Source organism: Bufo bufo, chromosome 11, assembly GCF_905171765.1.
Source record: "Bufo bufo chromosome 11, aBufBuf1.1, whole genome shotgun sequence".
NCBI classification, from domain to species: domain Eukaryota; kingdom Metazoa; phylum Chordata; class Amphibia; order Anura; family Bufonidae; genus Bufo; species Bufo bufo.
In genome coordinates, this window is record NC_053399.1 from 27,662,092 (window position 1) to 27,686,429 (window position 24,338).

The 24,338-nt window shown below is 45.1% G+C and overlaps 1 protein-coding gene across 1 annotated transcript in view; it reads right to left on the reverse strand.

Annotated features, from left to right (window-relative positions):
* The window catches only part of SYNE2 (spectrin repeat containing nuclear envelope protein 2), a 304,488-nt gene that overhangs the window by 254,531 nt on the left and 25,619 nt on the right, over window positions 1–24,338 (reverse strand). Inside the window, exons 2-6 of the mRNA XM_040412752.1 lie at window positions 18,914–19,030; window positions 3,547–3,608; window positions 2,311–2,406; window positions 511–588; window positions 325–417 (exon numbers count right to left, since the gene is read on the reverse strand). Of these exons, the coding sequence (XP_040268686.1) occupies window positions 325–417; window positions 511–588; window positions 2,311–2,406; window positions 3,547–3,608; window positions 18,914–18,992 (408 nt within the window). The 5' untranslated portion in view covers window positions 18,993–19,030. The remainder of the gene's footprint in view (window positions 1–324; window positions 418–510; window positions 589–2,310; window positions 2,407–3,546; window positions 3,609–18,913; window positions 19,031–24,338) is intronic.

The following is a 24,338-nucleotide window of genomic DNA, read 5'->3' on the forward strand; positions in this document are numbered from 1 at the left end:
ATTGCAGAAGGCACACGGGCGAAATCCGTAATTTGCGGACTGCAAAAACGTGCCGTCGTCTGAACAAGCCCTTAGTCTGATTGATGGGGATCCCAGCAGGGGACACTCTCTTGAGGAACCTTTCTAACAAATTTGACAACACCTTTAAGAACCTTCAAAGAAGGCAAGATTCACACAGCATAAACCAAACCACCAATGATTACATAGCAGCAATCTATGGTTAATATTGGTGTGTATACCATGATACCACTCGAGTAACTTTCCAGAATAGGATTAGAAAATATCTCTCATATTAAAATTCATGAACAATTTGAAGATACTTACATGGAAATGTAAAATGATTTGCCATATCAGGCCAAGCACAATAGACGGTTTTCCGCTAATGATGTCTTCCACATGAATATTTATGAGCTTGATCTAGAAAATAAAGCAGTTCTATAGTTTAGAGAGAATTTCTTACATGTGAACTCAGCAGTAATAGCTTGGAGGCCTAACAAGCTGAATACTCACAGATCGGCTCCCTAAAAAGTTCAGGGCAGATTCTATGTTACTTCTTGCCTGGAAGATGCTTTTGCCTTTCTCACGGGGCTGTAAAACAGACAGTGTTGGTGAAGCTGATTATTTCACCGCTTGCAATTGACTAATACAACTTCATAAAATTACTAACCATACAGGACGTATATTCCCTATACAGTATGCAGCACATTGCACAGAATATAGGACATTTTACAATGACTTAGGCCAGTAAAAAGTAAACTAAATGTACAAAAACTTAAAACAAAATTCCTTGTAATCTTTTTCGATTACATTTTGTCTCACTACATTCAAAAGTAAAAAAAATATATAAAGAATTCTAAGGAGAGTAGCCATATCCCTGCTCCTCCTCACTGTCCTGTGTCTGGCTGTAGGACAGCTGGCTGCAGCAGAAGCCTTCCCCACTGCTATGCCTGCAGTAGAAGACAAGGCATGCTAGCTCCACCCACTTGGCTAAGCCCTGCCCCTTAGCCAAGGAAGAGCAAGATCAGAATGCCTTGTGTTTAATTCAAAATTCCTACAAGACAGTTTCTTTTAGGGGCATGCACATTTAGGAACATTTTTATATTGTAGCTTACGTACCTATATAGCTACAATGTGACTTAAAAGGATATTCCAGCTGAATAAAAATTGGTAACAGCGGGTACAAAGGGGCTTAAAAATATAAAAAGAGTGCATACTCATCCTCATTGATCCCCCCATCGCTTCTGGTTTGATGCTGCTCTGGTCCCCGCTGTTCTCCACTTCCTGTCTCACCTAGGCACACAGGAAATGCCAGGAAAGGCAGACAGCCAATCATTTGCTGAAGCGGGTCCCCACTAAGGCCAATGATTGGCCCTGCATTTCTGGTGTGTAGAGTCCAGACAGTAAGTGTAGAAGAGAAGAGCAGTAAGTATGTTTAAAGAGCCTATTAAACCAGGCATATTGCCTGGTAGGGTTCATCATGGTGAGTGAAACAATTTATTTCTTTTGTTTGTAGGGCTGCAGGGAGGATCGCAAAGTAAGTATTCTCCTGCCACTCACAGAGCTCGCTCCCCCCTGCAGAGGCTCCACTGCTACCGATGAGCACCGGCAATCAAATATAAAGCACAGAGCATTAGCAAAATCATGCATTCCCAGTGGAGTGCATGATTTACATGAACACACCGCCACCAATGATTTACAAGGAATCATATTGGTGGAACAGCGGCATGAGAAGACCGGGCTATCTTGTCTAGCTCTGTCAATCACAGGGGAGGGGGACTGTACAGAGCACCAAGGAGCAGAGCTGTAGCAGTGCTCCCAGAGCTATGCTGACCCCTTGGTGCTCCAACTTCCTAATTTGCATATAAATAAAAAGATATACATTTCCCAGCAGCCATTCAAGAAATATATTGCTTTACTCGGCATGATCAACCCTACCAGGCAATATGCCTGGTTTAATACGGTTGATTATGCAGACAGAGGCTCTTTAAGCCCCTCTGAGCCCACTATCCCTTTACATGAACCAGATGGCATTCAGACACATTGTTAAGCTGTGAAGTAACCAGAGGGACCGAAGCACAGCAAGAGTATTATACCTGTTCACTTGGCATCTTATGACAAAAAAATATTGGCGTGGATTTGTTGCCAAAAAGCTGCAGGCAGCCCTGGAAGGCAGTTTCTGCACAGCCAGGGGTGGCTTTTTGGTGTGGACTCTGCACTAAATTTCTGGTGTCATAAGACGCAGTCTGAACGGGGCCTTAGACATTTGTTACCTAAAAAAACACACTGTAACAACAAGCAAATAAGAATTACCAAGCCTTCCCCAGAGAGAACTTCAAGTAGGTCCAGGAGGATGTGGCCATCTTGAATATCGACAAATAGGTCTTTTACATTAGATGATTGCGGGTGCTGGAATACAACAGAGCATAATCATGATTGTCATCAGATCTATAGTAAAAACATCTACAATGTGATATAATCTTGGTATTTCATTTATGTGGTATTTGTTCTAAAACTAGACCTATGAATCAGATACAGTACATGCGATCAGACTCGCCATAAACATACATGTTATGCTCTGGAAATAAAATGTTTAAATCAATGGGATGTCTAAGCCAGAGATCTCCTTTAATTGACTGCAACCAAATTTCTTAAACAGCTAAGCTAGTGGGGTGCAACCTTTCTCATTCTCTCTATATCTGTATTTCCACAGTTCCCTCTGCAGGGTGCAGTCCTTCAAACAGATGACCAGTCTGTACTTTCCATATGATGAGGGACCTGAGGTTTCTCGCCTCAACCAAAATGCAGGGAAGCCTACAGCAAAAGTAGAAGCATTACCTTCTATGACAGATACCCAGCACTTTCCCTTTGCAGTAGATGCTCTACCTGTTGAATTGATTTTCTCTCTCGAAGGCTGTTCTTAGTTCACAGGCTGCTGTATCTCATACTGTTTCTGCTCCTCTAGGCTTGTTTATTCTCCAGCAGAAGTTCCCCAACTGTCTCCTGGCAGTTCCGAACTACCTCTCTCCTACAGGAGTGGGGCCAGCTGACATCTAGCAACTGTTAGTAAAGGATGCCAGTTAACTGTTTCCTCCCTAAATATAGTCTTTTTGAAGGAAATAAATAAGCCAAGCACATTGACCCCTTATGCAGTGGGCAACCGGCTCACTGCACTATTTTAACCAAACCCCTACTCCTTTCACCCACAGACATGCTCACTCATCTCAGCTGAGTGTGCATGTGTCCTGAATGGGGAGTTCCTCAGAACAAGAGGATCTGCAATCTGCCATCAGGAGGTTCTCATGCACATTAGATGGTTGGTCAATCCCACCAAAAACCAGTGGAACCAGTGAACAATTATTAAATATTTATGGTAAGCCTTAAAGCACTATAACACAATACATATATTTTTTTAATAATGCATAAACCAGTTCCATCATTTCATTTAGACCCTGGAGATCCTAGTATCGACCCAACTGTAAAAGTCCCCTTAGTGTATGGCCTCCAGTCTGCTCTGTTCAATGAAAGCCATTAGTAAACCAGTAGTACCTTTGACAGCTGTGAGTTCACCCAGTTGGAGAACGTTCTTTTCTGTGTACCCTCTTGCTCAGCTGTAAAACAAAAAGCATAAATGTGCATAAAAACAGTGATCTGTCACGTCCTAGCCCTGTTGATTTTTCCTGTTTTGAGGCTAATGAGGCCAATTCATATAAATGGTGCGGAGCTGCAATACTAGACAGAGCCCAAGGGCAAGAGTGGCGCTATTGCTTGGAAAAAAAAAAGACTTGCACAACCCCACACAAATATGCTCGGCTGCTTCCATAACTCGCATAGAAGTGAATGGAGAGCCGTCTCTTCGTTCCTTCTCTGCTTGGATGTAGCAGCTGGGTTGAGGGACCCTCGTTCTTAACATAGTTGTGGGTCCCAGAGGTGGGGCACACATCTATCAGACAACTTGTGTATATGCCATAAATGTATGTGATCAATACCCATTTAAAAGGGCATTTCGGTCAGAAAAGAGTATTTTTTTTAATGCAGCCTTCAGAGAAAACTATTTTTGAAGAATTTTTGGTTTTTAATTTTAGCAGTACTACATCACTAAAAATGAAATACAAAATACTGTCCTTCTGTAGCAGTCAGAAAGATAAGACTCTTGTATAGAAAGGTAATCCATTGTCAGTTTGCTGCTGCTGTGAGGGTAAGATGTTATCTCAGAGTACAATTGTAGAGTAGTAGAATTGGGATAACAGTATGACAGCTCTATTCTCTTCATAGGCATAGACAGATGCTCACACTGGAGCATTGCACTTACCAGTGTAATGTGTGACGCTCTAATTAAGTCAATCGTCCCCTGGCATTGGCCAATGTAAGAGGACCCCAAGTCACAGTGATATTCTTACTCCAGATATCACACACTGCAAAATGCAGAACCCAACAGGGTTAACAGAGTGTCTCATCAGAGACAACCACTTTCAGAAAGTGGCACAGGGCAGTCAGCTAATCCTCCTAGATATTGCTCCTGGCACAGGTGACAAAAAGCTGATTTCGCTGGGGAAAACTGCGGCCAGCCAAGCATTTCCCCCAGCAGTGGCCAATATTACATGGCGGTCATTCAGAGAAAAGGCTGTCCTTATTCTAAAGAGACCATAGGAGATATACGGTAGGGAGCAATGTAGGCCACCATGTCCTGGAAACATCCGGTTTCACATAATATCACTCAGATCAGCTCTCATCGCTTCTTCAAGGCTAGCAATGAATTTCTTGAGACAACTTATTAAATCATAATGATCTGTTTAAAACTAGGGTTAGGACACAAAACTGTGTTTGCTCTTTATAAAGCTGTCAAAACAGCTGCTACTTCTCACGTCTTAAAAATGTACAAAGACCCATTGTTATAGAGGAATCTTTGATTTGGGGCAATCCAAGATAATCCGAGGAGATCCTTTCATAGCATTCATAATACATCCAATGATTGTTCAAGTTACAAGGTGGAGACCCATAAACCATGGAACGTCTGTCCTGAGTCATAGGGAGCACCTAGCTTTATAAGGTACAAGCCACAGATCTTCTTTTGCCCTCAAGATCTACAACATTTGGCTATTATTGTATGATGCCTTCCAGGACTTTGGGGCTCTTTCTTTTTTCTTATATTTTTATTATTGGACTCTGCCTTGGAAAGTTCTTCTTGATTTGTCCAGAGAACATATTTACTAAGTAGACTGTGGGGAAATGCCAGTCCCTTCATACAAGACCCTATCGCTATATTACACAGAGTGCCCTTATAATAGTGGAGCCACACATAGTGCCTCAGAATAGAGCCAATCACAGTGAGCATAAAATAGAACTGCACAGAATGCCCCCATAATAGAGCCATACACAGTGCCCATAAAATAGAAACAAACAGTGAGCCCCTATAATACAGCCAAACACAGGGCCTATAAAATAGAACCACACAGTGAGCCCCTATAATACAGCCAAACACAGGGCCTATAAAATAGAACCACACAGTGAGCCCCTATAATACAGCCAAACACAGGGCCTATAAAATAGAACCACACAGTGCCCTCATAATAGAGCCAAACACAGTGCCAATAAAATAGAACCACACAGTGCCCTCATGATAAAGTCACAGTGCCCAAAAAACAGAACCACATGATGGCTCTTATATGCCATCATAAAAGAGCCAAACACAGTGTCCATAAGCCCTTATAAAAGAGCCAAATGGCCATAAAATAGAAACTTGCAGAGAGTTCTCATAATAGAGCCAACCATAGTACCCATAAAATAGAAACACCCAGAAGGCCCCATAGTAGAGCCAACTAAGGGTACTTTCACATTAGCGTTATTCTTTTACGGTATTGAAATCCGGTAAATGGTCTCAATACCGGGAAAAAACCGCATCAGTTTTGTCCTAATGGATTCTGAATGGAAAGCAATCCTTTCAGTATGCATCCATAGAGATGTATTAATGCCGGATCCAGTACCAAGTGTTCCGGAAATTGCTGCGTTGCCGGATCCGGTTTTCCAGTCTGCGCCTGCGCCAGGACATAGGAGGAGCTATTTTTGTTTTTGATCTTTGAAAATTTTTTAATACGGATCCAGTATATCACTGGATCCGTCTAACGGATCCGGAAAAAACATATTTCCGTTTGTATACGGTTTGCCAGATCCGTTGCCGGAACTGCTTGCCGGATCTGAACAACGCTAGTGTGAAAGTACCCTAATGCTTATAAAATAGAACCACACTGAGGGCCCTCCTAATAGAGCGAAACACAGTGCCCATAAAATAGAACCACACTGAGGGCCCTCATAATAGAGCGAAACACAGTGCCCATAAAATAGAACCACCCAGAGGGCCCTTATAATAGAGCCAAAGTGCCCATAAAATAGAACCACACAGACAGCCCTCATAATAGAGACCACCACGTGCCCATAAAATAGAACCAGAATGCCCTCATAGAGGCAAACACAGTGGCCATAAAATACAGCCACACAGTGCTCTCATAATGGAGCCAACGAACATGCCCATAAAATAGACCCAACTAGAGGGCCCTTATAATAGAGCCAAAGTGTCCATAAAATTGAACCACTCAGTGCTCTCATAATAAAAGCCAACCAACGTGCCCATAAAACAGAACCACCCAGATGGCCCTCATAATAGAACCAAACACAGGGTCCATAAAATAACACTGCTCTCTTCTCGCAGACAGTTGCCACTGCAGGTGCACCGGCCTTCATACAAGGATATGCCAATCCACATAAATACAATGGGGCAGATATATTAAGCTCTTTACACCCTTTTTATGGCTTAAAAAAAGTCGCAGGTTATGGCACATGCCATCTTTGCCATTATTTGCAACTGTTCAACACTTTTTAAAGGCATGACCTCTTGCGGCCCAACAGATTTTCTATTTAGCTGGCGTACATTTTCATTTCTGTCACAGACGCCCTGTGCCCCTTAATACATTTTGTGCAACTAACCTTTCACTAAGACTGGCGCCAGTCTTAGTAAATGTGCCCCAATCTGTTGAGATCTATCAACATAATATCTACAGTAGGAGTTTGGCAGGAAATAAAAGAATTGTGGGAATCAGAAAACACTATATGCCAACACACTAATGAGGCAAACTGTAAGGAACCTCGGACATGGGAATCTAAAAAGTGGTGACATTTTACAGAAGTGTTGGCCGTTTTTGGTCATTGTCCTCCTATATTACTAGGAACTGGGAAATTCTCTGTAATTAGCAGCTATTCGTTCCTTCCTCAAACAATGTGACAGACAGGATAAACAAAATCTCCTTAAACTTCTGATCTGCCCACTTACAACGCTGAAAGCAGAGCGCAGGAAATGGTTAAATCACTCAAGAAGGTCAACAAGCGTCCTCAACCTAAAATCATGATTAAAGTAATGGAAAAATGATTCTAAGATAATGAACATGGAAGCAGACTTACCTAAAATTCCCACAGACATCTAGAGATGCCGTATTACAGCTTCTGGAGGTTATAGGAAGCCCTAGATGGCCAGGTGCACAAACCCTGTCATGCAAGGTAAGCAAATATGCTCTTTTTCTAAAAAGAAAAGGAACATAACCCTCTGATGCCGCCAGATGTAACGTAGATATCCTATAAGTCAATGTTCGACCTTTTAAACAGGTCTTGAGATATAATGTAGGATTACGGACAAACCAGCACCTCATCTGTAGACAGCTGTTTCAGGGCAATAGACCTCATCAGTGCAGAACACAGAGAACTTGCTTGACTGGCTGAGAGGCCTTTGTCAGGACCTGTGGGGTAATATCACTCCTAGGAGACATAAGGAGTCCTACAGGTCATGCAATGCTGACTTTGCTATGTCAGCCATCCATCCTATACTCCGGACCTGACCATAGGAACCATTCAGGGTCCATGTTTCACATTTGTAGTACCTTGCTTCCTCCCGGCCGGTGCCGATTTATTAGGACACGTATCTATTTCGGTTTACATCATGATGTCCAGGCTAATCTTCAGCAAAACATGTTCATGTATTCAGTGTATTGTGCCATTTGTTTGCATGGACTGTTTGATTCCCTGGGTAATTTTCATTTTCTAGCTTGTACGTTTGTCATGTTTGCTATGAGACTGTCTAAAGTTGCATGTTGATGCTAGGAAATAGGAGAGGCGCATTTCCAGGATAGTCCCCCCCCCCCCCATTTTCATGGGATTCAACGGGTAAGCGTAAATAAAGTTTAATGGGATGGGCAAACCGGAATTGGATAAGATTTTGGTAGTTTCAAGAAACCTTTAAGGGTCTCCATCATGTAACTACACTACCAGAGGTACATGAGAACATAGCCGCCTATATTCTGCAAGAATTTGACTTCCCTGCCCCTGTCCTGCTCAATCATTACATAGCACTAGCTTGTTCAAGAAGATGCACAGAAGTTCAGTGTTGGTTCCTGGGTCCAGATCCAACCAGGGACAACATCTAGATGAAGTTTGTATGTTCCCCATGTGCTTGAGTGGGTTTCCTCTTCATCATCCACTTTCCTTCGACCATTCATAAGGATATGGACTGTTGAAGGGATATTCCAGGGGAATAAGAGAGCTTGGCCATGGAATGTAAATGTTTTAAACATTAAGCTTATACTAACGTCACCGATTCCCCGTCTACTGCCATTCCGACGATGCCCAAGTCCCAGCTGGGCTCCACTTCCTGCTCCTGCCCTGACAATGCAGGAAATGGCTGTGAATGCTCCTCAGCCAATCACTGGCATCAGCGATGACCCACCTCCATTAGTGACTGGCTGAGAGAGACACAAAGTCATTTCCCACCATGTCTGGGCTGGAGCAGGAAGTGGGGACTCGGGCACCGTTGGAACGGCAGCAGCAGAGAATCACAGGTTATTATGTTATTTGCTGTTATCTTTTTTAAAAAGTGTTTGCTGCCAATGGTCAAACTTTTTTTTATTTTGTTGGAATACCCCTTTAATTAGTTTCCTATAAATTTATTGCTATTGTGTGTGTATGCACAACCGAGAAAGAAAAGGAAAACTAGACTGACAGCTCCAAAGGGGACAGGGCAGAATTGGTTGGTACCATATAAGCAATGGGAAGTAGATAGTGGTGTCAGATACCGATGACATGCCAGCGTCATGTCTGCCCCCACACTACCCTGGTGGAAGGGAGGCAGCTGCTGCTTTATTTTCCCTACAGTGGTTAATAAGGGGGCACAGGGGAGGCTTTGTCTTCTGCCGGAGTTGTTCTTAGTCTTGTGAATCATCCCAACATTTAGACAGATTGAAAATAAGTGTATTAAATATTACATCTGGCATATTTACCAGTCATCTCAACATGCAGGAGCCTGCACAACAGCTGCTGGCAAGCCATGGCTCCGGAGCACGCGGCGGTCCTATTCTTATATGTATGAATCATGATTACTATTATACAGAATTACAAACTGGTCACATTGCCTTATACATGTACCAAATATCCCACAGCCTGGGGACCGGGGCAGGAATCATAGGCCATAAGCCACCCTGTCAGTTGCCCAAACCCTCCGATTACAAACCCTATGTGCATGGGGGTGTGCCAACAGATGATGCCTTGGGACGGAGGGATCGGGGAAGCTGGATTACAACATGCCTGATCCTTTGTTCTTAATGGAAGATAAGCTGCCGCCAGAAGTGTCTGTCAGCGTCTTACTTTCTCTCCTCTCAGTGAAAAGACATGCACACTTAGCCAAACCGAACATGCATGCATGAGGAGTTGGAAGGAATAGCTTTCAGCCGACAGCTATTGAAAGTGAATGGACACCTTAAAGGGGTTGTTCAGCCTTTTTTTAAACTGAGCGTATTGGAAAAAAAAAATATCATGTTCACATGCTCCCTGATGCTCCACTCCGTTCAGGGATCTTCCGATGCCCGTCCTGTAAATTTCCAGATGAACAGGTGACTTGCAGCGCTGCAGCCAAGTGTCCCCAAGCAGCACATGACCCAGCAGTGACGTGCTGCTCATGGACAAATCACTGCTGAGGCCAGTCATTGGTTGCAGCAGAGCACATGACCTTGTCCGTCCAGAAGTTTACAGGCCAGGGACCGGAAGATCACTGATTGGAACCAGGGAGCCGGAATGGAGCAGCGACAAATGACACTGACAAACATTTGCAATGCGCAGGCGAGTACGGTTTAAAATTGTGCTATGTTCTATCAAACATTGCATTATGGAGGCCACCTCCCCAAGATGCATCAATTCTGGGGGAGAATACCTCATACGTAACCATATGACAGCACACACAGTGCCTACGGCTCCACAGTAGGGACTCAAAAGGACTCCTTGTGCCTCCTTCCGGGCCTAAAGGGAATCTGTCACCCCAATTTTGGAGCCTTATCTGCAGTAATACATGAGTAGTTCTGCAGATATGGAGTCCTGATCATTATTTTTTATTTTCCTACTCCCCCCCCAAAAACATTATCAGGACTGCCGTGCATGCGCACAGGAGTCCTCTCCATTAAGTTGGCACAGCACAGCAGTCTGGACGGGGCATTTCAGCACTGACAGCGTGGGAATGGAGGACAGTAGGAAAATAATAAAAAAATAGTGATCTGGACTCCTTATGTGAAGTGTTAGCCTGTATTACACCAACAGATTATCTGACCAATAGTTGGTGTGTATAACAAAAGATCTGTGTGTGTAATAGGTCATCTGACCAATGATTGGTCAGAAAATCTGTTGGTGTAATACAGGCCCATAATTACTCCTATATTACTGCAGATAAAAGTCCACGATCATGGTGACAGTGTTCTTGTCACGGCCTATGGTGTGTTTTGTGACACTTTCCTTCACTTGGTTGCCCATGGCAACGTGTGGTGTTGTGTGCATGTGGTGGCAGTGTCTCAGCCTTATGGCTGATCCCCAGGACATGGTTGCCACGCATGCCGTTGCCCGCGGCTACAGGTGAAGTGTGTGTTTATGTGTGTACTTCCCCTTTAAGTGGCCGTCTTCCCTTGCCTTGTGTTGGAAGGGTTAACTCCCTTCTGTGTGTTTGATCACCTGGTGTGTCTGAGTGTGGGTGTGGCTACTTTGGGCTATAAAGCCTCTGCTGTTTTCAGTTAGCTGAGGGGTTCTTCAGCCATGGTTGCTGGAGACATCCTCCTGTTATACCATCTGCCAGTGGGGGCCACCCTTGTGGTCATAAGTTCATGTATGGTTTTTAGTAGATGTTTGTTTGGTCTTTTGTTATTGCAGCATATGGTTTCCTGGGTTCCCGTGTGATGTGTGCTGTGTCCTTTGTGTTGTTGTGGACAGCAGCACTTGTACTTGGGTTCCAGGTTGTGTGTCTGTGGCAGGTAAGTGTGGTACTAGTCTCACTTACCTGTCATTGCCATATGTCTGTTTATGTTCCCCTGTCTTTGTAGCTTGGCCAGTGAGACTCCTGTTCCTCCGCATCTAGCAGGAACAGGTCGTCTTACCCTGCTCCTAGTCTAGGGCCACCCTGAGGGCTAGAAGGGACTCCAAGGTTCCGGAGTATGAGCCCTCCCACTATCAGGGTCGGCTCATACGGCTAGGAGACAGGGTCAGAATTAGGGATTGATAGGAGGTGACCTTCTCCCTGATTCCTGTCCTGGCCTTGCACTGACCATCCATCTGCTGATACCGCACGGCTGAGGGTTTTCCCCATCCTCAGTCGTGACAGTTCTGCTGTAGAGGCGCTGGTGAGAAAAGCCACAGCAAATTGGATAAACTGAATCTCTCTGGCTTGTCAATTGGTATATACTGGGGGACTGACTTGAATGTGAATGTCCATCCAACATGAGGATATTAAAAATATCCAGTAAGGGTCCATTCACACGTCCGTATCGTGTTTTGGGGATCCACGGATCGGCAGATCCACAAAACACGGACACGGCAATGTGCCTTCCGCATTTTGCGGACGGTACATCGCCGGCACTAATAGAATATGCCTATTCTTGTCCGCAATTGCGGACAAGAATAGGACATGTTCTAATTTTTTCGGGAACTGAAGTGCGGACCTGGAAGTGCGGGTTTGCATAGAAATTAATGGGTCCGCAATTCCGTTGCGGAACGAAATTGCGGACGTGTGAATGGGGCCTAAGGCTACTTTCACGTTTGCGGCAGAGTGATCCGGCAAGCAGTTCCATCGCCGCGATCCGGCAAAACGTATGCCAACTGATGGCATTTGTAAGACTGATCAGTCAGAAAAATGCATTGAAATGCTGGATCCGTCTTTCCGGTGTCATCCGGAAAAACGGATCCGGCATTTATTTTTTTCACCTTTTTTTCGGACGGATCCGGCATTCCGGTATTTTGAATGCTGGATCCGGCACTAATACATACTATGGAATAAAATGCGGCTTTCAGGCAAGTCTTCAGTTTTTTTGGCCGGAGATAAAACGGTAGCATGCTGCGGTTTTATCTTTTGCCTGATCAGTCAAAAAGACTGAACTGAAGACATCCTGATGCATCCTGAACGGATTACTCTCCATTCAGAATGCATGGGGATAAAACTGATCAGTTCTTTTCCGGTATTGAGCCCCTAGGACGGAACTCTATGCCGGAAAAGAATAACGCTATTGTGAAAGTGCCCTAATTCAGCCCTCTGTCAAGTTATGCCGAGCTATGAGTTGGGTATTAAATATTGAGGCACTGGGTCTCACTTCAGGAGTAAACTGGGACACAACCGCTCTAATGGCAGCCAAATGCTGCAGCTCTACTGTAAGCTAATTCATCTGTTTCCTAGGGCAATGAAATGTACACGGCAGGGCGTGTATACAGCCATTTACATTTTATTCTCCTAAAGCCCTACAGGCGATTCTGACTTTACAGATAATCCACCTGAAAAACTGGATCTATAAGTGAACGTGATGTCACCCGTACACTTGAGAAGAACATTACCAGACTTGTCTCCTATGGACGATGCCTTGTTCTGGATCTGCTCTGTTAGGGGACACTCAGGATTGGAGGCCTACAGAAGGCTTTTACGTGGATGACTGGGGTGACCAGACTAACTTCAATGGTTGACCTGTCGCATTTACTAGCACCGAGACTTAAAGGGGTCCTCTCACTTCAGCAAATGGCATTTGTTATGTAGAGGAAGTTAATACAAGGCACTTACTAATGTATTGTGATTTTCCATATTGCCTCCTTTGCTGGCTGGATTCATTTTTCCATCACATTATACACTGCTTGTTTCCAGGGGTTTACGACCACCCTGCAATCCATCAGTGGTGGTCGTGCTTGCACATTATAGGACAAAGCATTGGTCTATGTGCAGTGCCATGGACCTGGCCACCAGGAAGGGCAACGCTTTTCCCTATAGTGTGCAAGCATGACCACCACTGATGGATTGCAGGGTGGTCGTAACCATGGAAACCAGCAGTGTATAATGTGATGGAAAAAATAATCCAGCCAGCAGAGGAGGCAATATGGACAATCAATGCATTATTTATTATTAAAGCACCATTCATTCCATGGCGCTGTACATATGATAAGGGGTGCACCTACATAATAGAGACGATTGCACTAAGAATGAACAAGACGAGTTACAGACTGGTACAGAAGGAGACAGGGCCCTGCCCGTGAGGGCTTACAATCTATACATTAGTAAATGGCTTGTATTAATGGCTCTACATAATAAATGCTAATTGCTGAAGTGAGACAACCCCTTTAAATCGGTGGATTACACCTTAGGTAACTATCCCAAAAAACTGTGCGAAGTCCACCTATCATGAAGTGAAGATTAGAGGAGTTATCCCATGAATTTAAAGCTCTGTTTCTACTCACTTATCTGCTTATCTGGAGGACTTTCTTCCCTTTCTGTGGGTGGGTAGAAGCTCATCAAGCTCATCAAGGAAGCACTGCAATTACTTTTTGTTAAACCCCTCATCTGCTGCATAGAAAATAGTCCCTCACACGTAACCTCAGAGATACAGATGTATGTAATGCCCCCACAATTTCCTGCTCCACTGTCTATATACTTCTATGAATCTAGATGCAGGGATAAATGAATGAAAGGTGCTTCATCACCTGCTCCTCTATGAGATCACCATGCCACTACTGAGGGGAAGGGAGCAGGAAAGCTACTGAGCACCTTAGTCCACCACTGAATGCGGGAGAAGGTGGATCGTGAGGATAAACAGCAGGGGGCGCTACCAGAAAGGAAAATGCAAAGTACGTGAAAAACGGAACAATATTTTTATTGCATGTATATTGCAATAACGCTTCATTGGAAATGCCCTATTCATTGCAGTTATACTTCTAGAGGCAAAACCCCTTTATCTTTGGAAATATACCATATATCACGCCTTAAAACATCAGCAATTCCCTAAAAGAGCATTTACACTGCGTCGACTAGCAGATAATTATGGGGAACAAAGTGTTCCTTCCCGATAACTGCCTGCTTGTCTGAACATGTGAGAGTTGCATTTACATGCCACGATCACCTCCACTGTATGGGGACGAGCCATCGCTATTGCCATCGCTTCTCCTCATATAGATTCATTGTTTCTGGTCAGCGAATCCCTGTTCACACGGCGTGATCCGCTGCCCAGAGACGATGATTGAGGTGTCCGTACCAAAGATCACTTCACCCGATGAACGAGCATTTTGCTCGCTCATCGCATGGTCTGCAGCACCTGTACACAGGGAAGATCATCGGGAACAAGCGACCGTACAAACGTTCATGGCCGACAATTGAGTCGTGTAAAAGGCCACTAATTCTTTTCCATATTTAATAATTTAAGAATGAATATCTATGGAATCTATGGATTCAGAGAGCACAGGAGATGACACAACTCCTTGGATGGCAAAGGGGGCAACTGCCCAGGAGCCTTCGCCGCCCTGTTTACTCCAGCCCTTCCCACTCACTCCCAAGTAAAGAACATAGGCATTGGAAGCTATTTAAAGTGGACCCCAACCACTGAATATGTGGCAGAAGAGAATAGGTCATTACTAAAAGTTCGAACACTATTTCCCCAGACGCTGCTCCTCTGTGATGTCCAGTGCCAGGGGCCATGTTCTGTTCTCCTGCTCCAGGTGCCTCAGGATGGCAATACACTTGAATTCAGGAGTCAGGAGGGCACCTGCTGGCCTGGTACATAATTACTTGGTGCTCCTAGTCAAGTTAATTAACTATGGGATCCTTACCTAGCTGGTGCCATGAGTAGTGCTCAGGTGGCCCCCTGGCCATTGGCCCAATGGGAAGTTTCCCTGTAGGGTCTATGGTCAATCGACCCCTGGGCGAGGTAACAGAAGATATTGGGGCTGCTATCAGAAACATTACATTGACATGGGGTCCTATCCACATGATCCGCTGACACTTATCCACCAGCTTTTTATTTTATTTTTTTACATGACGTACTGGGGAAGTGGCCCCCACCAAAATGTTGACTAGAGGCCTCCACCATACTTGATCCAGCCCTCGTGGACTCTATTTTCTGCTCATTGTTCTAGGAGGTCAGCCGTAGGGGAGCCGAATTTTCCTCAGCTGCCGAACAGTATCATTTGAATCGCTCTCACTTAAATATCTGGAAATGGGAATTTATATGATAGGATAAGGTACCGTAACTTCCGAAAGTCAAAGTGAAAGTCGAGCAGAGCTGAACCTATTGTAACCCCAGATAATCAGTTGGGCTGAAGTACAAGGTCTGCTCCTCTTAATGACCCGTCCCATATCTCCAGTACTGTATTACAAGCATGAACTTGATGGTGGCCACACCTTAGTCCTGTCCAGCTGTGAATTAATAAGATACACGTGCAGACGCCATGGGGATAATTTGCTAGGAGATCCTCGTCAGCAATTGACACAAGCAAAGCAGAAAGCACGGGTCATCACCTCCATAAGCTGACTGTAAATGTCTACTCGGATGCGTGCTATGACCGTCCTTTCACCAGAGGGATTCCTGCAGCTTTATATAAAATTTTATAATGTAATAAAATGTAATGTCATTTAATAAAATTTAATATGGAGCCTTCTTGCAAAGTAACAATTATAGGGTATATTTTCCTAAAACTCTATGTTGTGTTTTTCCTCTGTTATTCCTCATCGAAATGCAGCTGGCTGTTACTTTTCCCTTTGTCAATAAGGTGATAGGACAGTGTAGGGGAACACCTTAAAGGGGTTGTCCGGGCTTTTACTATTGATGACCTATCCTCAGGATAGGTCATATCAGATCGGCGGGGTGCAGACACCCGGCACCGCTGCCGATCAGCTGCATGAGGAGACGGTGCGCCCAGTGCGCACGTGCCGTCTCCCTGCTCTCTTCCTGGATTCGGATGCGGATCTGTATGACAAATTTTTTCATTTTTAAAGGTCTGCGCATGCTGCGATATTTTCTCCGTCCAAAAAACTTATGTGGGACTGAACTGATGCAGCCTGAACGGAACTCAATACCGGAAAACAAAAACGCTAGTGTGAAAGTACCTTAAGAATTGCGTTATGGATTCCGCTACCAGGGAACCAGAACTTAATCCATAACAGAATTCTTAGATAACGCGAACCTTTGTACGCCGAACTTGAAAACAGAAGTTCGCTCATCCCAACTGATGACCTATCCTGGCGATAGATCATCAATAGTAAAAGCCCGGACAACCCCTTTAATGACAAATGGAATGGTAGAAATAAAGATCAACATTTTCCTGGAGGAATAACAGAGGAACAGAACACTATAATACATAATGTATTATGGGTAATACAAGTAATGAATGAAACAAGCATGTCAGGAGAGCTAGCAGTTATCATGAAAAGCTAGCTTTCCAATATACTATACTGTATATACTTAAATCACTGATCACTTGCAAGCTCTGTTAGCTGTCAGTGAATGGAAACAGGAATGAAACCCCCATCCAGACCGTATAACTTGCATAGCTGACAGAGGTAGAGGGATCATTTTTGCTGCAAACCAAGGGCAGGGCTGGGGGGATCCTGGTGATAGGTACCAGAAGGGGGCGCCAATAAGACACTATGCCTTGGCCAAGCTGTTTCCATATAGAGCTAGGACAACACGCTACACCTCTGTCTTACATAAGCAAGTAACACAACTCGTAGACCCAGAAGAGGTGAGCGCTGGGGTCATACATGTGCAGCGTGCATACCTCTTTTAGCTTGGGTTTCGCATAATCTGTTAGAACAGGTTTTATACCCTAGAGCCAGCAAGAGAAAAATTGCATCCTCAAGTTAGGTAAATGTCAGCGCCGCGCAGTGATCTATACAGTATTTATGGGGCATTAACAGGGGCTGATCAGTACTGGACTATCAGATATTCTGAATGATCGGACATATTTCATTCTTGGTTTCCGCTGCTCAGTCTCCTGCTTCTGTTCTTCAGATATTCTACTGTGTTTTTGATTCTATGGTGGAAGAAATTTGCTTTGTAGGTTTACAATTCTGGAATTTAAAGAAAGTTAGGGAATTGCCAGCCATGCAATGTCACGGCGGATCCATCATATCAAGCACCACAATATTTTTGATCAGGGCAGAACACTGGGTGGGGATCTATGATTCACACCTGAAGGCAAGACCCGGTCAAAGTGCCTTCCATTCCTGTTTTATCTACAGGTGTGTTCCCTAAATAAACAGGGAGAGGTGGAAATCCTACCGGAGAGCCAGGTCTCCATAGCTGACGTCAGGTATGGGTAAACAATGGCAGTCGCTCGACACTATTAAATCTAAAAAAAGACAACCCCCAAACTGAGGACCTCTTTGTCCAGACCCCCAGGATACAACAGATTTTGCAAAGGAAGCTGACATCAGCTTCTTATTGCCTCTGCAGTGGCCACTACAGGGGAAATAGGGTATTACATGTGGTCATTGTCCACTCTGGATTACAGAGGTGGGGTCAGCAGTGGGATGGAAGACCCTCCTCTATCACATCTGTCATATGAATGGGGTCCTGGGGACATAGGCCTTGAAGTAACCAAAACTATATAGGTGTCTCACAAGTAGAAGAAAGTGTATCTGGAAATACTGTAGCTGAACATTGACACAGAGTTATGAATACTGTCATGGTCTTGCAGGATGGAAGAATGTTGCAGAATGTTGGGCACTCACCAATCGGATATTAATGACCTATCAGGAGCCTGTAAAACCCTTTAAGTAGGGTTCCAGCAGTTCCTCAATAGTTGTTGTCTAATCAATACAAGCGGGCTGTGACCCGATTACATGGGGCAGATTAGCACTTGTTTTCTACAGCTTCCCTGTTTATGGCTTACAACACAGTGTCTAATTCCACCTCCTTCATTAGAAGTCAAAATGAAGCAAGACCCTAGACTTTATACCCAAAATATAATTCAGAGAGAAGACTTCCAACCCCAAAATGAATTCACAGAGAAGAACGGGGTGGACAAAGACAACAGATGGTCCCTGTGCAGGATCAGTATTCGGGACCCTTGCTCTTCACGTGCTAAGGTAATACATGGGAGAACATTGGGACACCGATCCCTTGCATGCCGTTGGAAGCACTGGTATGATCATTTTAAGGTAGTAGTGGACCATGTTGCCTACAGGGCCCCTATGCAGTGGGATAGCTTGCACAAATGGTATGTCCACCACCGGTCAAGAACCTCTTCTTTTCATCTTCCCCTAAATATGGTGATTATAATAATTCTGATTTGGTAGTGTGCCCCACTCCAGTCCCGAGAGGCTTGCCTATTCTCCCAGGAAGTCTCCACTTTTTCCAGAAGAGTAGACAGATTGTCATAAACAGCAAACAATAGAAGTGCCCAATGATGCAAGCTTCTATTATTTAATCCAAAATCTCCAGGAAGACTATATAATTGGTCCGGGTAACTGGGTGTTACCATGCACTGGATTGTGTCCAATTGGCATGAGAAACATGAAGACTTTATACCTTTCCTAGATTCAGAGGTGTCACACCAACATGAACTCCAGCTGTAAAAAGGATTATGGAAAGAATGGAGTTACCTTGTAGAACATAGTACCGCTGGACTACGGCGAGCTGATCCTCCGCTGCAGACAACGAGGATCCACTGTCCGATGACATGGTCCTGTAGACCTCATAGGTGTGGACAACGGAAGAGTCTGGAATAGAGACAGACATAATGCTAAGTTTCACATTCACCGTAAAATGCTAAATTTATAAGAAAAAAAAGTGCATCGTCAGCATCAAGAACGGCATGTGTGGACCGAAGCCAACTGCCCTTTGGCTGTTGTATAGAGAAATATTCTCAGGTTCATGTATAAAACTAGAGCAAATCAAAAGAGAGCACGCTCATGATAACAGCAACCCTTCACATTTCAAGTCTCATTTTGCCCACCAAATATCTGATGGTGATTCTAGATAGTAGCCCTGTTTTGGGGGATTTCTAAGGTTCTTCTTCATCCCCTGCATGCACTGGTGTAATGATGCACCCTATCTGTATCTATTGCTAGATATTAAAGGATCCAGCAGATCGTATGGTAGATACAGTACCATGGGTGCCAAACCGTCCCCTTTTACTTAAAATAAAGTCCGTCAGGTTTCATCATGGTGTCTGCCACTTTGATAGCAAGAGGTGTATTCAGTTATACAGTGGACAGGGTAAATCATAATACAGTCCCATGCATACGGTATCTGATAATCCTGAAGAAGCAGCCCAGAAGAACTGGCAAGATCTCTACCTTAGGTAAGAGGCATTTAGGTTTTTACCTAGAGTTCCACTTTAAGAGGATGGATATCACATATGAAAAAAATGTTGTGAGAATAATGCACACAAGGTGGTAGCAGAAGGTATCTGGTCAGTAAGGTGCACACCATGTAATAGCACCATCACCTTCATACATGACCCACACAGTCTATGAGGTATTCTAGACCAGGGCTCCTCAACCTTTTTTCTCCTAGACGTCATACAGTAGTTAAACCATGATCATGCTTGGCCCAGTTCAGCAGTTGACATTTATGCTAAAAGGGGGGTATATAGTGGATAGTGCACTGTAGCTAATTCCTAAAAGCCATTATAACAAGAGGGTTACACACAATGCCCCAATGATGCCCAAGAGTCAGCCATAGTACCCCCTGTGCTCAATACCCCTGTCCTCAATACCAACCACAGGGCTCTCATCAACAGGCATTGTGGTCCCAGTCAACACCACCAAAGGTGGCCATACACATAGACCTCTGCTGGGATGGAGGCATCATATCCATTGACAATGCAACTATCTTACTACATCGGAGATGTTTGGGATAGCATTCCATGCCTTATCAAGAGCTTGAGAAGAGCTGTTGAAGACCACAAAGGGTTAACAAAAGATTTCAATATTGATCGTCTTAAGCCTGATTTCTGCTGGCATTGTAGATTTAATCTCATCAGCTTAAAAGGATTTTTGAAGGTCTAAACCCAGGTTGCGGCGCTTGGAAACACTCTGTTAGCTCAATCACATCCAAGCAGAGCTTTTCCACCAAGAGTTCGGTATACCAAAGCCTGGTACGTGGTCACCATCCAACATTTCTCTGAACGGTCACTTTAATAGAGCTCTGAAAAAATTACAACAGATCAGTGTTGCTGGAAAGACCAAAAAGAAAACCGTCTGGCTCAGGAGACACAAGGGAATGTACAGACATAGAAAACATGACTGCTTTCTTTAAAAATTAGTGCCACATCTGTCCACAGGTTGTTTGTGGCATTGCATCCTTCTTATTTGCTACCCGCTGCTTGGTTCTGAATCTGTGGGTCCCCGGCTGTCTTCACTGTCTGGCTTCGGTCCACACATGAACTTCCGGCATGGACAGGATCACGTGCTCTGCTGTAGTCAATGACTGGCCTCAGCAGTGACTTGTCCACAAGTGGCATGTGACCCAGCAATAACGTGCTGCTTGGGGATACATTCGAGACCAGTCATCGGTTGCAGTGGCGCACCTGACCCCACCTGTGCCAGAAGTTTACACACGGTAAACGAAGCACAATGAAGACACCCAAGGACACATGGACTTGGAATGTAGCGGCGGGGAGTGGGTAAGTAGGTTCCCCTTCACAGGTCCAGTGGGGAGGGGGAAGTATTTAAAAAAATAAGTCAATCCTCATGCAGATATGGAACCAGCCAAATATCTACTCTTTAAGAGGATCTAATACTCCCATGATGGCAGATGTCAGGGGGAAGAGGGATCAGGTATGTTGCATTTCAACATGTCCAGTTCTTTGTGCTGTATGAATTAGGCTGGTCATACACATTAAATAAACGTTAGCTGACCCTGCCAATATCATGGAGACCCACATTAGCCGGTGATTGGCTGAGCAGGGCTTTCTTAATATTTCTAATAAATAGAAGAGCAACTACGGCAGTCCAGTGATATGCGCAATTAAATCAAGAACTTCCATCCAGCTTAAGTACAGCAAAGGCCAACATTTCAGTCCTGTCCCAGACCTTGTTCACAGCCTAGTTCTATGCAGTGGGGTATGTAAGAGTGTGGCTTTCATTACGCCGGATGAAAATATACCCCATTGCATTGACCTTGAACAAGGTCTGGGAAAAGACCGAAACGTTCACCGTTGCTGTACCTAAGCTAGTTGGAGAAATAAAGAAGTATTTTTTATTTAATTGCATATAACACTGCAGTGCTGAGGTTGTTTTTCTAGTTATTAGACTCGGGAGGACCACCCTACCACTGAGCACCAATGTTATAAGCCAGAGTGCTGACCAGTCATTACACAAGTATTTTTCTATTTTTTTGGCATGTCAAGACAGGAAGTCGAGAGCCATGGGTCTCAAAGTAGCCGTCCATCTTTGACCTTCTAAAAAGTTGGGATGTAGACCAAAACTGGTGAGCAAATGGCACTCCACCACGCATGGTTAAGCCACTAAACTGGTAATGACAATGGTCTTGATGGTCTAGGGCAGTGGTGGGCAACCTTTTTTTTCAACTGAGCCAAATCTCGCCAAAACCACGATTGAAATTTATTTTGAGAGCCACATTTTTAAAACCGAAAATACATAGGATGGTACACTGTTTTTAGTTTCAATAAGTTTTTATTGAGAATATTGTGCATGCAAGTATCCACATAGGTCGGGTACTGTGGGACTCTTTGCACCGGCCCTGTCACGTGGACGTGACCAGAGCCTGTGCAAGGATTTTTTGGCAACACAAGCGAAGCTACATCTCGGTGACCCCCTTCTCCCACCGCCCCGCCCGCAGCTCACCTGGTCCTGGTTCTGTCTGCAGCAGCTGGCTTCTCCTCTGTGTGGTCCTGATATCTTCGATCTGGTTTGAGGACTGTACTTTTCGCCCTATAAGATGCACATAGGTTTTAGAGGAGTATAATCAGAAACAATATTTTCCATTATACCTCAGGTCAGACCACCAATCAGACCCCCAATGTTAATCATACCTCAGATCAGCCCCCTATATCAGCAGTCAGCACCCCATCCATCATGCCCATGTCAGCCCCCATCCATCATGCCCCCATGTCAGCCGTCATGCCCCTATGTCAGCCGTCAGCCCCCCATGTCAGCACCCCATCTATCATGCCCATGTCAGCCGTCAGCACCCCATCCATCATGCCCATGTCAGCCGTCAGCACCCCATCCATCATGCCCATGTCAGCCGTCAGCACCCCATCCATCATGCCCATGTCAGCCGTCAGCACCCCATCATGCCCATGTCAGCCCCCATCCATCATTACCCCCCATGTCAGCCATCAGCCCCCCATGTCAGCCATCATGCCCCCCATGTCAGCCGTCAGCACCCCATCCATCATGCCCATGTCAGCTGTCAGCCCCCATCCATCATGCCCCCCATGTCAGCCGTCATGCCCCTATGTCAGCCGTCAGCACCCCATGTCAGCCGTCAGCCATCAGCCCCCCATGTCAGCACTCCATCCATCATGTCCATGTCAGCCGTCAGCCCCCATCCATCATGCCCCCCATGTCAGCCATCATGACCTTATGTCAGCCGTCAGCACCCAATGTCAGCACCCCATCCATCATGCCCATGTCAGCCGTCAGCACCCCATCTATCATGCCCATGTCAGCCATCAGCACCCCATCATGCCCATGTCAGCCCCCATCCATCATTACCCCCCATGTCAGCCATCAGCCCCCCATGTCAGCCATCATGCCCCCCATGTCAGCCGTCAGCACCCCATCCATCATGCCCATGTCAGCTGTCAGCCCCCATCCATCATGCCCCCCATGTCAGCCGTCATGCCCCTATGTCAGCCGTCAGCACCCCATGTCAGCCGTCAGCCATCAGCCCCCCATGTCAGCACTCCATCCATCATGTCCATGTCAGCCGTCAGCCCCCATCCATCATGCCCCCCATGTCAGCCATCATGACCTTATGTCAGCCGTCAGCCCCCCATGTCAGCACCCCATCCATCATGCCCATGTCAGCCGTCAGCACCCCATCCATCATGCCCATGTCAGCCGTCAGCACCCATCCATCATTACTCCCATGTCAGCCATCATGCCCCCCATGACAGCCGTCAGCCCCCATCCATTATGCTCCCTAATGGGGGACAATGTTGGAGTCTGCACCATCGGGGGAGTGACATGATGAGGGACAATGTTGAAGTCGGTACCTGATATATCACTGGGGTCTGGCTGGAGTGGGGTCGGTCTGGTCCTGGCTCCAATCTCAGCTGGCTCTGCCTTAAGGTGTCTTCTCCAGAGTCCAGACTAGAGTCCAGCAGGGTCGGCCAAGTTCCAACAAGTCGTGCCTCAGTGTTACTCTGTGACTGTGTTCTTCTGCTGCCAGCCTGGAGGGGCAGCTTTTACAGGTCATAGCAGACAGAGCAGCTCCGCCTCCTCGCCTCCCTCCGCCGCGGCCCCACTGACAGTCAGTGACGCCTCCTTTGGCCTGAGCGCCGCACGGCACACATGTAGGCAGGACAGCCGCAGGCTGCCGCCCCCGAGAGGAGGGAGGGGAGCGGGCGCCGGGCACACAGAACAGTGCTCCAGACTAAAAAAAAATTCCAAGTAGCCATTGGCTCCTGAACTGAAAAATTTAGGAGCCAAATCAAATTTTTAGTTGCCAAATCGAAACTGAATCAAAATTTTGGTATCGTGACAACGCTACGCCGATCAGATCGGCGTAGGGTTGTTTTGAAACCAAAATTTTGATTCGCTTTCGTCACCATAAAAAAGTATTGTGATACTCAATACCGTGCAAAAAAAAAAAAACAACAAAAAAAGCTGTGTGCATTTCGCATTTTATGAAACATTCGGCCCATAATAGAACAGTCCTATGCTATTTTTTGGGGTGACAAGGTGACTAAAAAGGCTATGTAATATGTTTATTTATTTATTGTTTATATATTTTATATGTAAAATTGGGAAAGGGGGGATTTAAACTTAATATTTTAAAGTACTTTCACATTAGCGTTTTTCATTTCCGGCACTGAGTTCCGTCACAGGG